This window comes from Cataglyphis hispanica, chromosome 2 (assembly GCF_021464435.1).
Source record: "Cataglyphis hispanica isolate Lineage 1 chromosome 2, ULB_Chis1_1.0, whole genome shotgun sequence".
In the NCBI taxonomy this organism is placed as follows: domain Eukaryota; kingdom Metazoa; phylum Arthropoda; class Insecta; order Hymenoptera; family Formicidae; genus Cataglyphis; species Cataglyphis hispanica.
Window position 1 is genome coordinate 6,575,079 of NC_065955.1, and position 13,000 is coordinate 6,588,078.

Below are 13,000 nucleotides of genomic sequence, written 5' to 3' on the forward strand. Positions count from 1 at the left end.
GAAATCGTACCAAAAAATTTTTAAAATATTCTCTTTATCTGGAATTTTGAACAAAAATATCTAGAAGATTGGGGAATTTTCAAGAAATATTTTTACAAGATTTATGCAGACATCTTGATTATGGAGGCTTCGAGCAAAATGCTTTCTATGTGTGAAATCATAAATCGTTCAAAATCGCAAAGCGTATGTTTACGATTGCAAATAACATTCTTTCGATAAGTTTTTTTAATCCCTGGCGAATTGCATCTCGTTTTTGCTGAGTTCGAAGGGAAAAAAACTTTTTCTCGTTTTCCGCTTCTTATATTGCCTCTCGTTTTTTTATGCCTCATGCATGCTCATACAAGAAGAACGAAAAGGAAACTCGTTTCCTTTCACGCAGAAGTGTCTCGTATTATCAGACGCATTTAATCCGAGCGACCATCTGTCGTGAAATCACAGTAAATCGTTCCTTAATCAAGATTCTACTCTCGTTTACGAGGCTTTTAGAAGTTGTCGCGCATAAATCCAATAGGAAGCTGGCCGCAGCTTTCCAATCCGCGGCGTTGACAAGAAATTTTAAATTGATCGTATTTCAACCGCGGGTAGGATAGGTGACGAAATTGCGGGATGATGCTTCTTCGATATGGTTGCCTGTCAAACTGTCAGAGATAAATCGACTCCGCATCCCGACTCTCTTTCCCCGATCAAAGTAATCCCTTACGAGATCGTACCGCGGAATGTCATTGCGGGATAAAGCTTGAACACGTAAAACGCGTAAGATCTTAACTTCCGTACTTGATATCATCTTTAAATAATGAAATTAATAATAGGATTCGAAAAATATTTTTCCTAATTACGAAATTCTATAACTCTCTGTAACATTTCTGACAAAATTCGATTTATTTTACTTATTATGTAGAAAAATAATGAAAATGCAAAATACAAATCTGTCATTAGTCAAAAAAGATGTTTCAGAAAAAGTTAGCAAAATGTATTTAATTTTCAATAATTTTCTTTCTTTCTTTTATCAGCGTCTGTGTGTGATAATTGTTCCTAGAGCGAAGGAAATTATATATATATATATATATTATATATAATCAGATTAATAATAAATATAATATTATAATAATATACATAATAATATATAATAATAATATAATATTATATATATATTATTATATATAATAAGATTATATATATATATATATATAAATTAATGCATGTGCATTATTCTTAATTATTACATTTTACTTGCTTATGTACTTGACACACACATACTACAGAATATGATTCCAATAAGAAGGAACAAAATCTCTATGTCCCGCATCGTTGGAAGCAATGAAGCTACAAAAACAAAGGACTCGCAAGAACATAAATCATGTAGAGCGTGCGCGGTTGTATGCAAAACGCATTTGTGTATAATCCAGCAATAATCGTAAAACGGCGTACTATCGTCCGAAGAGCTATAGAAGCGCAAACGTTGCTGCACTAAATTCTACTCCTGGACGGAAGGGGTTCGTTTGTTGAAACTCGGGCGGAAACGACCACTCCACTACTAAAGTTCTAGTAGTATTATCATGGGTGATTCTGAAACGACGACTAGCTTCTTGTCGATACGATGTGCTTATCGTAACTCGTCTTGCGACAAATTGTCCAGAATAGAATACGTTATTTCCTGCGAGCAGCTAAGCTCGACGGTTGTCTGGTCACTGCCTGACGTTTTAAAAGCTTTCAAACACATTACAATCGTAATGCCATTCGAGATACGATTTATATAGTGCTTTTCAATAAAACAATGTTGTTATTCTGGAGATTGCTTCTTTTCAAATTTTATCTTTGATATCTTTGATAAAACTCGACGAAATTCATAGTACATTTGGAGAAAATGTTAAATGTAGTAATTAATATCAAAACTTAAATCATCGTATTTGTCTCTTGCAAAAATTATATAAAGTAGAGTTATGCTTTAATTAACGTCTTAAGGATGAATGATTGTTATCTAATTAAACTTACGTAATCAGAAACGATATCCTTCGCGATTATATTATTTCGCAGAGAGTATCATTTCTGAGTTCATTTAGATTGTTCTTTGTCTCGATAATGACATTGATTCACTTTGAATGAGCGAACATAAATACATCGCGACTATTCAATCACACAATACCGTTTTTCTACCCGTTTTCTTATCTTATTAAAGAGAGAATGGTATTACAATGACAATGGAAAGTTATATTATATGTTAGGACTGAGACTCGAAAGTGAGATTCAAACGTTTACATGCGTCCCAAGGGTAAGATCAATTTTGAAAACTGCGAGATACTCGCGACCAAGTTTCTCTATAGAAAATTATCTCTTCTAAAAATCTACCTCGCGGCTAGTTAGATACTGATGATATGACGCCATGAACATAAATGCTGGATATCAAAATTTGTATGTACTATGTACGTTTGCGTGTGAATGTTCTTATAACAGTCACACGTATAAAAAGTTTAATTGTAATGTAATAAAAAAATTTGTGAGAAAAATGTGAGATAGATAAAAGTGTGAATACTTTTGTATTATAAAAAAAATAGAAAAAAATGATAGAGGGATTTATATCCTTAATAGTATCTATAAAAATCTATAAATCTAATCTCTCTCTCTCGTTTCTAGTTCAATTGTATTAATTAAAAAATTTGTTAATAAAAAAATTTATATATATATATATATATATATATATATATATATATATATAAATTTTAATTTAATTTTATTTTATAGTTCGAATAATTTACATCGTATCATTAATATTTGAACTGATATTAAAATCTAATAGGGAAATATTTAAAAAAAATAATTAGCGATACTTTTATCTTTATGAAATTCTCTCCTCTTGGATATTGAATATCCGTACAGCGGAAATTGAATGTAATTTGAATCTTTCATTAATCATAAGCTTGAGATATGATGAGACATGTCAAATATGATGTTTTATTTACTAGAATAATGAGAAGGAGAGATAGAGAGAGAGAGAGAGAGAGAGAGAGAGACGTTTTTTAAATGTTTGTACCAAATGCATGTAATAAATATTCATATATTTCTTGTTTAAAATATCTAAGATTTTATAAAATAGTTTTGAAAAAAGAACAATAAGATTTCGTCAAGACGAGAGAATCTCGGCAAGTTTTTTATTTTCTTCAAATCTTGAGCATAAGATAAACCAACATGGATAAAGCTTGCGTAATAACATCGCAAACACAGGCGTAAATCTACCTTTAGACATGCTGGAAATCGAATTTCCATTATTCCATTAATCATCAGCTCGCTCCGACTTTTCCGTAGATCCCGTCACGAAGTGCCACCCGTTGACATGTTACGTGTTACGACACGTGTGTATACACACACACACACGCACACACATATATATGTATGTGTGTGTGTGTCTATCTTTTATATAAATAAGACGATATTATTATAATTATTTGAAGAAAATGAGGTTTGAAACAATTTCTTAGCAGAAATTTAAGAAAAATACAATTAATTAGTCATCAATTAAAAGAGACATTTGATTATTAAATATATCTATTAATTAAATTTTTATAATTTTTACAATTAAATATTATACATAGTTCACTCTCATTTTTTCTTTTAAATTGTATATTATAATTCAACTTTTTTGGATAACTAATTTGCGAATAGAAGACTAAAATGCGTCGATAGTCGCGAAGGAAAATTTATAAGAAAATTTTTTTGTTACATCTCACATTTATTTTCTCGTCGTCTACGTGGTTCGTCCCAATCCATTTTATTCTTTAAAACTGAGGAAGTCGGAATTAATTAAATCGTTTCTCGGATAGCATACGTCACGGCCAATACAAAAAAGCAACGTACAATTACATTTTAAGAAATTGGATAGCTAAAATAAAAAGATTAAAGTGAATGTTTAAAGGGAGGGGATAGTACAGCGTAGAAAATATAAAAGCTTGAGAAATAACAAAGAATAAGTGATGTAATGGTACGTTGGAATTTAATAAACTCAAAGTAGACGTTTTGTTTTTGTTTGCACAAAGAATTCACAGTTTGGCGTAATTACCTGACAATACCAATTTATTTCGAATAATCTAATCAGATGAGCAAGAATTTTGCAAAAATTTCGTGTTGCTTTATTAAGGATTTCACAATTACATGATAAATCTTTTATCTACAATTTCATGTTTTATTAAATTGTTGAAGGGAAAAAATATTAGAGAGAAGAATTATTATAAAGTTTTAGTTATTTTTTAATATTTTGAAAAAAAGCTTTAAAATTTATACATATCTATATATAAACAATTTATACACATATATGTATATACATACGCGCGATAAAAAAATAATTGATTAAAAAAACTCAAAATTGTACTTAAAATAAAGCTGAGTAAAAATATCAGAATATTAGTTTTTTAAAGGACTAATAATATATCACAATATGTTTTATATATAATTATCCATTCTTAAAAAGACAAATCGATACTCTCAAATATTATTACCTCTTTCCCGCGATGCTGATTGGTTATCTCGATGCTGTGCATTACTTTATATCATAAATGTCAATAAAAGTCTGTCATGATTAAGCGGTGCATTTGACAATTCAAATATTAAATGTGTGTGTAATTTTTATTTAATTGATTTTGAGGAAACGAAGAACTAGAGTTAATGTAAATAATTACACACACAATAAATTATAGCTTTATTTATACATATAAAAAACATTAAATCTGCAGAAAGAAAGAGAGAGGGGGGGGGGAGGGAAGCAGAGAGAGAGAGAGAGAGAGAGAGAGAGAGAGAGAGACAAATCTATATAAAAATAAAAAAATGTTTAAACATTTTGAGAAACATCTTAGAATGTGATATACATAAATGTGTCAAAAATGTAGTAAGCAGTGAGGAAATAAATGTTTCTTAAGCCACTTTGATTTTTCGATACTGCTCGTAAGTTTTTGTCCGTAATTAAACAGAAATACGCAGTTTATTTTCGTTACTTTATAGCTTCCTAACAGCTTTGACATGTGCACGATACCAACCTTTGTACGATCCAATCTTCTCTGTAGCATAAACATAGACGTGATGACAGGGTAAAGGCGTGTGTTCTCTGCTACTTTACAAAGTATCCTAAACAGAACATATCCGCAATAACGACGCTGAAATAGAATGCAATCGAAAAAAAAAAAAAAGAATATGTTTCTTGCATTCTCACATATCGTTCCTAAAGAGAGAAGACTGATTGATTGGACTAAATCAAAATTTTCTGCAAGAACATGCAATCCTGTGTTATCTTACATATATATTATTCGCAATAACAAAGTGTCTGTCACATTTGTGCTTTGGATATCTGCCATTTGTTTCTCTTAGCTATGCAGAGCGTGAATTTATTCGATTGCATGTAAGGAAGAATCATTAATTCTGCTTTATTCGTTTACCTCCGGATCTTATCTTGACAGATGCGACGCCGACGGCTTGATTGTTTGCGCTGTCGACGACTCATTGAACGACGTGCCTCGAATAAATTTTCGCGAGCGAGGCGCATTATTGTATATCCGTTATTTGAAATAAATAAACTCTCTTGCACAATTTCATGAAAATTGTGCCACGCGCAAATACTCGCCAAACGCATGGAAATTTTTTACGCATTAAACATGAGATTTTCGTTTAAAATGCGAATGCGAAAATAATATTACTCGGTATAAAACAGAAAAAAAAACGAATAACCGATATTTAATTAAATCACCGACTATATTTTGCGTCAACATTTAATGTACGATTAATGTAATCGTACATTAAATGTGCAATTAATTACTTATCAATGTATGCTTATTTTAATACACTACCTGATGAAAACCTATGCTAATAAACAACCAATATAACAACAAGATAATGTTATGTATTATTATCTTAATTATTTACATGTTTATATTGATTGTTTATCAATATAAACATTTTCTTGTAGCATATTAATACAAGCATATATTAATAAATTATTAAATACACGATATAATATACAATATGAAGAAATTAACAATTTATATATATATATATATATATATATATATATATATATAATGAATAAAATTGTTCATTTCTTCGATAGGCATTAGAAAATGACTTGCAATATGCGTATTTATGTTAAATATTGTACATTAATTTAATTAAGACTAACTAAATATTATATAACTATACATATATGTCTGCTTTTGTCAATATTTGTCCTCTTCCGAGTTGTTTCTCACTTAAAAGTGAATTCCCTCGTTATTCAGCGCGTGTACTTCATATCGTGTAACAACTTTCGTTTACGACTAATTGTTACAAGGAAATTTATATCCCGCTGAAAGTAGCCTATAATATCTACCTGATTGCTTCAAGACTGTGTATCTAAGTTTCAACGACGGGCATTCGTTTGATCTAGTTCTTCCTTTTAGCGTCCACTATATTCTAGTAAGGAGGTAATTAATTTTTTTCCCTCTCATCGTATGCTTTCTCTCTTACTCTCTTTTGTTACATCGCGGTACATCTACGTATTATTTCTCGTGTCTGCTGCATTCTTTCTCGTCCCTTTTCCGTGAAATTTTTTTCCGCCAAAAACGTTTAAAATATTTACCAAATTATATTTACCAAATCCAATGACTGAAATCGAGTAAATATTTGTGATGCTTAACAGACGCGTTCGCGCATCGTTAAATCTACTCGACTACATCTGGTCGACATCAGTAAGCATTATCGAAAGATTATTTTTAATTTTTCCGACCACCATTCGAATTCAATGTCACTTTAATAAGCGTAATGCCGATCGCATCATAAGCACATCAAAGCGCAAAAGCACCGGCTAAAAGAAATTTGCAGCTTTTATGAATCCATATAGCCTCACTTTCATGACTTTTTCGTACGAAAAATAACTAATTAAAAATAATAATGAATTGAAAAAACCTAAATACCTCGCTAAGGTGATATAAGCTGATTTGGTGATATAAACTGATTATGGTCGTGTTATTAAACGTTCGGTTATCTCATAATGGAAACGTTCGGCTATCTCATAATCGATGCTTAAATTCGCAAATATGAGTCGCACTCTTCATAGAAAAAAATGTAAAAATACAATTTTAAAAAATTAATTGAGTTAATAAATATATATCATATACGTATATACATTATATATCTTATCTATATAAAATTTGATAAAATATTCTAAGAGAATATTCTAATAGAAATATATTCTAATATAATTTTCTATAGAGTATAAAATATTATTTTATCAAAAACTGTATATTTTCTTTTAAACGAATGATATATATGATATTGAACGTGACCTACCAAATTGACCAAATAATCCTTATTTTCGGCTTGAGATGCAAAAAAAAGAAATAATTATTACCGTTTCATTCTCGATTACATATACGTAACTTTTTTCTACTAAGGAATAGGATGAGAGTCGCAATTAAGGAAACTTTAATCGAAATTCGTGATTTAAATTAAAAAGTTGTCCCGCTTGAATTCCATTGCGCCAATGTGAGCCAATAAATGAAGTTCCACGGAGAGATCTGCATTCTTTAATAATGCGAGAACCAGACATATTCATGAAATATTCATCATTCACATGTTGACTACTACTTTAATTCCTGTCTTGTTCTCACTTTGGATTCCACCTTCAATGTTGCTTGAAATATGGCTTATGAATGTGATACAGGAAATTGCAAAAGGACATATCTCACGACTGCAATATCTGGGGTAGGAAAATGTGTTCCGCATACTCCACAAATACGCAAATGACTGGTTCGATTATGTAAAAAGTTTGATTCTTTAGTTGCGCTGACTTCGCTCGGAGAATAATATTCTGCGGAAATTCTACAAGCGTGTTCTTCTATAAGCAAAAATATCGTAAAAAAGATTTTATCGCATAAATTTTAAAATTTTATCTCTCTTCATGAAAACGTTTCAATGATAAATTCTGATTTCTCTCTCCCTCTCCCCCTCCTTTCTCTCTCTCTCTCTCTCTCTCTCTCTCTCTCTCTCTTTTCCCTTCTCTTTAATCATAAAGCAGAAAAAGTATTTTATATTTTATCAAATTTTCTACTGTAACAGGAAACGGAAATATTGCTGGAAAAGGGGAAAGAAAACTTTCATACGGTAACATAAAAGCACTTTGCTGATTATATATGTTAATGCCAATTAATGAATCGATCGGAACTCATTACGGTGCAAAAGAAGCAACAATTCTCTTGCGATGCAACGAGTTTTATTCCTGAGATGTCCAATCCATTTCTCGTATTCATCGTGATTGAAAATGTGGACACGACTTGCTTGCAATCTGTAACAAACAAAATATATATATATATACAAACATTACGTGATTGTAATTTTGTATTTCCGATATTTTTAGCGCTATTAGATTGTGCGATATCGTAACATAAGTAAAATGTGAAAGGTAACATGTGATATATTTCTTCATATAACGTTTTCGATGAGTCGATACTGTCGATCTATGATAACCGAAATGTCGGAAGTTTTGTCGACTCATAAACATACCCTAACGTCTCTCGAGGAGAGTGGTTTAGATTTATGTCCGTGTCGAATGAATCGCGCTATGAATTCTTCCGATTGCCATTTCGTGGATAAGCAATGCTCTATTTCGAAGATAAAGTGTCCTATTTACGTGACATTACAAGCTGTTTATACGGTGTAGAAAACTTTCGTTTTATTCGAGTTACTTTAGAAAAAGAGAGAGAAACAGAGAAAGTCATCAAGAACGATTTGAGAAGTCTTGTTGTTTCTTCCTTAAGTAAATTGGCGAGAATATAATCTGTCATAAATTTTCACGTAAAGAATTTTATCCGCAGCTAAATGTTATTATAAATTCGATAATATCTTAATGATATCGAATACAATTTTTCGATAGATCATTAATTTTTTTTACAAACAAGTGTTTCGAATATTTTTCACGTGACGCTAACGGCGATCGTTAACATTTTTAACACTTTATTAATTTTTTTTCTTTGCGGTTCAAAATAATTACTACCATGCATACAGAAACGTCGTCATGTTACAAGTATCATCGCATTGTTTTACATTAAAACGACTGTCATTTCTCCTTTTTTCGTAAAGATCCAGGCTTCACGGCTCGAAAATCATTTGTTCGGGTTATCAGTGCCTTCTACTTGTACATGTTACGGTTTGCCGAAACGTTACATCGCCTGCAGCTTTCGAGTTGCAACAAGAGCTTTCAGGGGATCAACACGGTTCGGTATAAAGGTATTATCTCGCTCACATTCTCCGTCTCTCATTCTCCAACCATCGACAAAATTCTCTGAGCTATTGTTAGAATACGCGAGCAACTTCCACGTGCAAGATTATTTCCCTGGGAAGCGGTACTTGGAAAATTATCATGTCGCCGCCAGCGTTATTGCTGTAATACCCCTATACAGTAATTTCAGTGCATCTCGTATAGAGTAAAATGGTACTCTGAATACGTTCCTATTCTCCTTTCCGATTGCCAACGAATTGTGTTGAACCGCGGGAGAATGTCGAGTATAATGATAATAACACCTTTCTTACGTAATAGTAATTTCTAAAAAAATGGATGTTTATATATACCTTCAAATATTATTAAAAATATACGCAATATTTAAATAATTCTTTATTTCTATAATTTATCACATATTGCCGTATAACATATTTTTATTAATTGTTTTTATATTTCTGTTTCAGATTCTACTCTCAAAATCGAAGTTCAATCTAATAAAGCAGACAAGAAAATGTTTTTGAAGTTGAATTGATCCGGCAAAATAATCTTGGATCGTGCGCGCGGCAAATGATTGACAGAATGACATCAACGTCACGTACGTTATCCTCGTCAACAAAACAAACTTTAGTTATGTCAATATATCTGTCGTTATTTCCTGACAGAATACTAAGAAGATATCTGTAATCCAATCTAGATAAAGTCCTGCTACGATTAATTACATTATGTAATAAAGATTGGTGCGAAAAATTGTTCAAGAGCAAGGTGTACAGTCAAGTGTTTTCTTTTTTTCGCTCTTCAAGAATTCTCATTCACGTTTTTAATTCGAAAAAGCAACGATGATGAATACAACGGACATGATGGATTACGTTCAAAATTCAAGTTACAACTCAACGCACAACGATATGGGGCAGAATTGCGAGGCTGAATTGCCAATCATCGCCCTGGTCAATCAGATTCTCTACTCTATCGTCTGCATTGTCGGACTTCTCGGGAACACTTTGGTCATTTACGTCGTCCTACGCTTCTCGAAGATGCAAACAGTGACGAACATGTACATCGTAAACTTGGCGATCGCGGACGAGTGTTTCCTCATAGGTATACCATTCTTAGTGACGACGATCAGTTTGCGTAGCTGGATCTTCGGCAAGATCATGTGCAAAGCATACATGACCACGACAAGTATTAATCAGTTCACTAGCAGCATCTTTCTATTCATTATGAGCGCGGATCGTTACATTGCCGTGTGCCACCCGATATCATCCCCGAAGATGCGTACGCCGTTCATTTCCAGAGTGGTCTCGCTTACCGCCTGGGCCACCAGCGCTCTCTTCATGGTCCCAGTATTTCTTTACGCGAACGCCATGGAATCTCCGGAAGGTGTTGTCAGTTGTAATATTTACTGGCCCAACGATCGCGGCGGCCAGACTTCTTTCACCCTTTACACTCTCATCCTAGGCTTCGCCGTTCCTCTGGTTCTCATACTGATCTTTTACTTCCTCGTGATCAAAAAGCTACGCACGGTGGGGCCGAAAAACAAATCGAAGGAAAAGAAACGATCGCACCGAAAGGTCACCAAGCTGGTGCTAACAGTGATCACTGTGTATGTATTCTGCTGGTTACCCTACTGGGTCACTCAAGTGGCGCTGATATATACCCCGCCGAAGCAATGTCAGACTAGCATCACCATTACTAGCTTCCTCCTAGCTGGTTTTCTCAGCTACAGCAACAGTGCAATGAATCCAATTCTGTACGCTTTCCTGAGCGATAATTTCAAGAAGAGTTTCCTGAAGGCGTGCACCTGTGCGGCTGGCAAGGATGTGAACGCGGCGTTGCACATCGAGAACAGTGTGTTCCCAAGAAGAAACAAGACCAACGTCGATAGACTCCAATCTAACCGGTTGGTCACCTCCGGACACTCTAGGATAGAACTCGAGGACGAAGATGCGGAAAGAGGTTTGCTCATCAGCAAAACCTCTACCACCACAGTGACCATGACCTCGCGATCGAACATCACAATTAGCAGCGAGCCTAGAGACCTGGCGCAGAGGGATAAGGATTTAATTAAAAACGGTGCACAATTAACTTTATTGACGCAGGTTTAAAGCTCTCCCTTCCGACCGGACACCACGGCGATTCTGGAACAAGAAGCTCTCCATTGCCCGTTGGAAATGATAGACTGTCTTATCCGGATCCTGATTGTAACAACGATATTCGTATCTATTGCGCTTTTCACGAAGATGGAGAATCGGAATCAAGTGCAGTGGTAAAAAATTAAAGATGCATCGGCTTGTCAGTGATCTACGTGACATCGACAAGTGATTTCAGTGCTAACAATGTGATCCGAAATTCTTTATGGAAACACACAACGATCGTAAGAATGCATCGTATGGAATGCCGACGTAGTCGCTGAATATGAATAGAAAGAAAGAAGAAGCTGCGCTTTGCATAGATATTGAATTCTTGGTGCTATCTGTTTCGATATAATAATTAACCGAATAATTTGAAAGTCATTGATGTTATAGTCTAGAAAAATTTGTATGAATCAACGCGAGACATATTTTAGAATCAGCATTATCGTGAAGATGAGAGGATAAAATTTAAATATTTTTTCGTAAAAATGATTTCTTTAAATGCAACACACAATTGTTGTACTTGATTGTTGTTCGTCACGATATTTATATATTATAATATTACTTGAATCTCTCTCTTTTAAGTACTATATATATACAAAATACAAAGATTATCTTAAAATCCAACACTGCGCTCAATTCTAAATGCAACGATCGTCTAACCGATATATTTTTCCGCGATAGACGAGATGAACTCTTTTCTTTATCTAATAAACAATCACTGGACCGAACATAAGAGGTCATGATCAATGATTTTCTCATGATAAACATCCGAAAACACAAAAAATCGAGGTTGCCGAAAAAGTTGCGACTACATCCGCCTGGATATTGATCTATGAATACTTACGAAAAAAGTTTCTGTTAGATTTTATGTTGATTTATCTACATTTCAAAACGGCAATGCGTGTGTAATGTTTGAAATAGAAGTAAAATATAATTGTATAACTATAATATTGTAGGTAGCTATGAATATTTATTAAAAAATGATTCAGCATCACGTAAATTATTGGCATTTATTATAATAATTATTTAAAATAATTATTAACGCAAGCTGTATGACAAATAACTGATCTTTGCCAGGATACAAACAAATGATGTATTTTATTAGTGCGCCGTGCCAAAATTAAATATGAATTCGCATAAAGTAACACATCATAAAGAAAGGACGTTTCTATCGGCGAACAATTACAGAACTCAAAGCAAAACCGTAAGTAGATTTTCAAAGACGAGAAACTTTCTCGATTCAGTGTTACGAGGCCTAACAATCTTCCCGAAATATTTCCCTTTCGGAAGAAAAATGATATTGCTCTCTTGAGATTCGCATCTCAGATCACCTCTCTTTCTATTTTCTCCTTTAATGTCCTATTCTATTATTTTCTTTTCACCCAGCTAAAAGAACAATAAGATCAGTATCACAATAGTATCGCTGTAATCACAATATGGGGGTATATTTTATATAAGCCGTGTTTCTCTTCTTTCACAGAATTACTCTTTCCTTTTATTAACTCATCTATACTCATGGAACAAAAAATCGTAGAAGATAAAATTCTCTATATTGTGCAATTCATTGATGAAATACCATAACGTATCATATGTTATATTTCGAAAAGTAGCATTCTGTCAAAATTTATATCGAGTACAC

General features: G+C 33.1%; 1 protein-coding gene and 1 long non-coding RNA gene across 2 annotated transcripts in view; one reads left to right on the forward strand and one right to left on the reverse strand.

Annotated features, from left to right (window-relative positions):
* Window positions 1-8,080: 8,080 nt before the first annotated feature.
* The window catches only part of LOC126858993 (uncharacterized), a 58,432-nt gene continuing 53,512 nt past the window's right edge, over window positions 8,081-13,000 (reverse strand). The window contains exon 3 of the long non-coding RNA XR_007688735.1: window positions 8,081-8,296. This is a non-coding gene — a long non-coding RNA (uncharacterized LOC126858993). The remainder of the gene's footprint in view (window positions 8,297-13,000) is intronic.
* LOC126858969 (somatostatin receptor type 2-like) lies at window positions 9,923-11,812 on the forward strand. The gene has a single exon (XM_050609758.1). The coding sequence runs from the start codon at window positions 10,066-10,068 to the stop codon at window positions 11,329-11,331; it is 1,266 nt and encodes a 421-aa protein (XP_050465715.1). The 5' UTR covers window positions 9,923-10,065; the 3' UTR covers window positions 11,332-11,812.

What these genes read in the sequence shown, in the direction of transcription:
- LOC126858969 (XM_050609758.1), top strand. Translation starts at nt 10,066, where the DNA reads ATGATGAATACAACGGACATGATGGATTACGTTCAAAATTCAAGTTAC.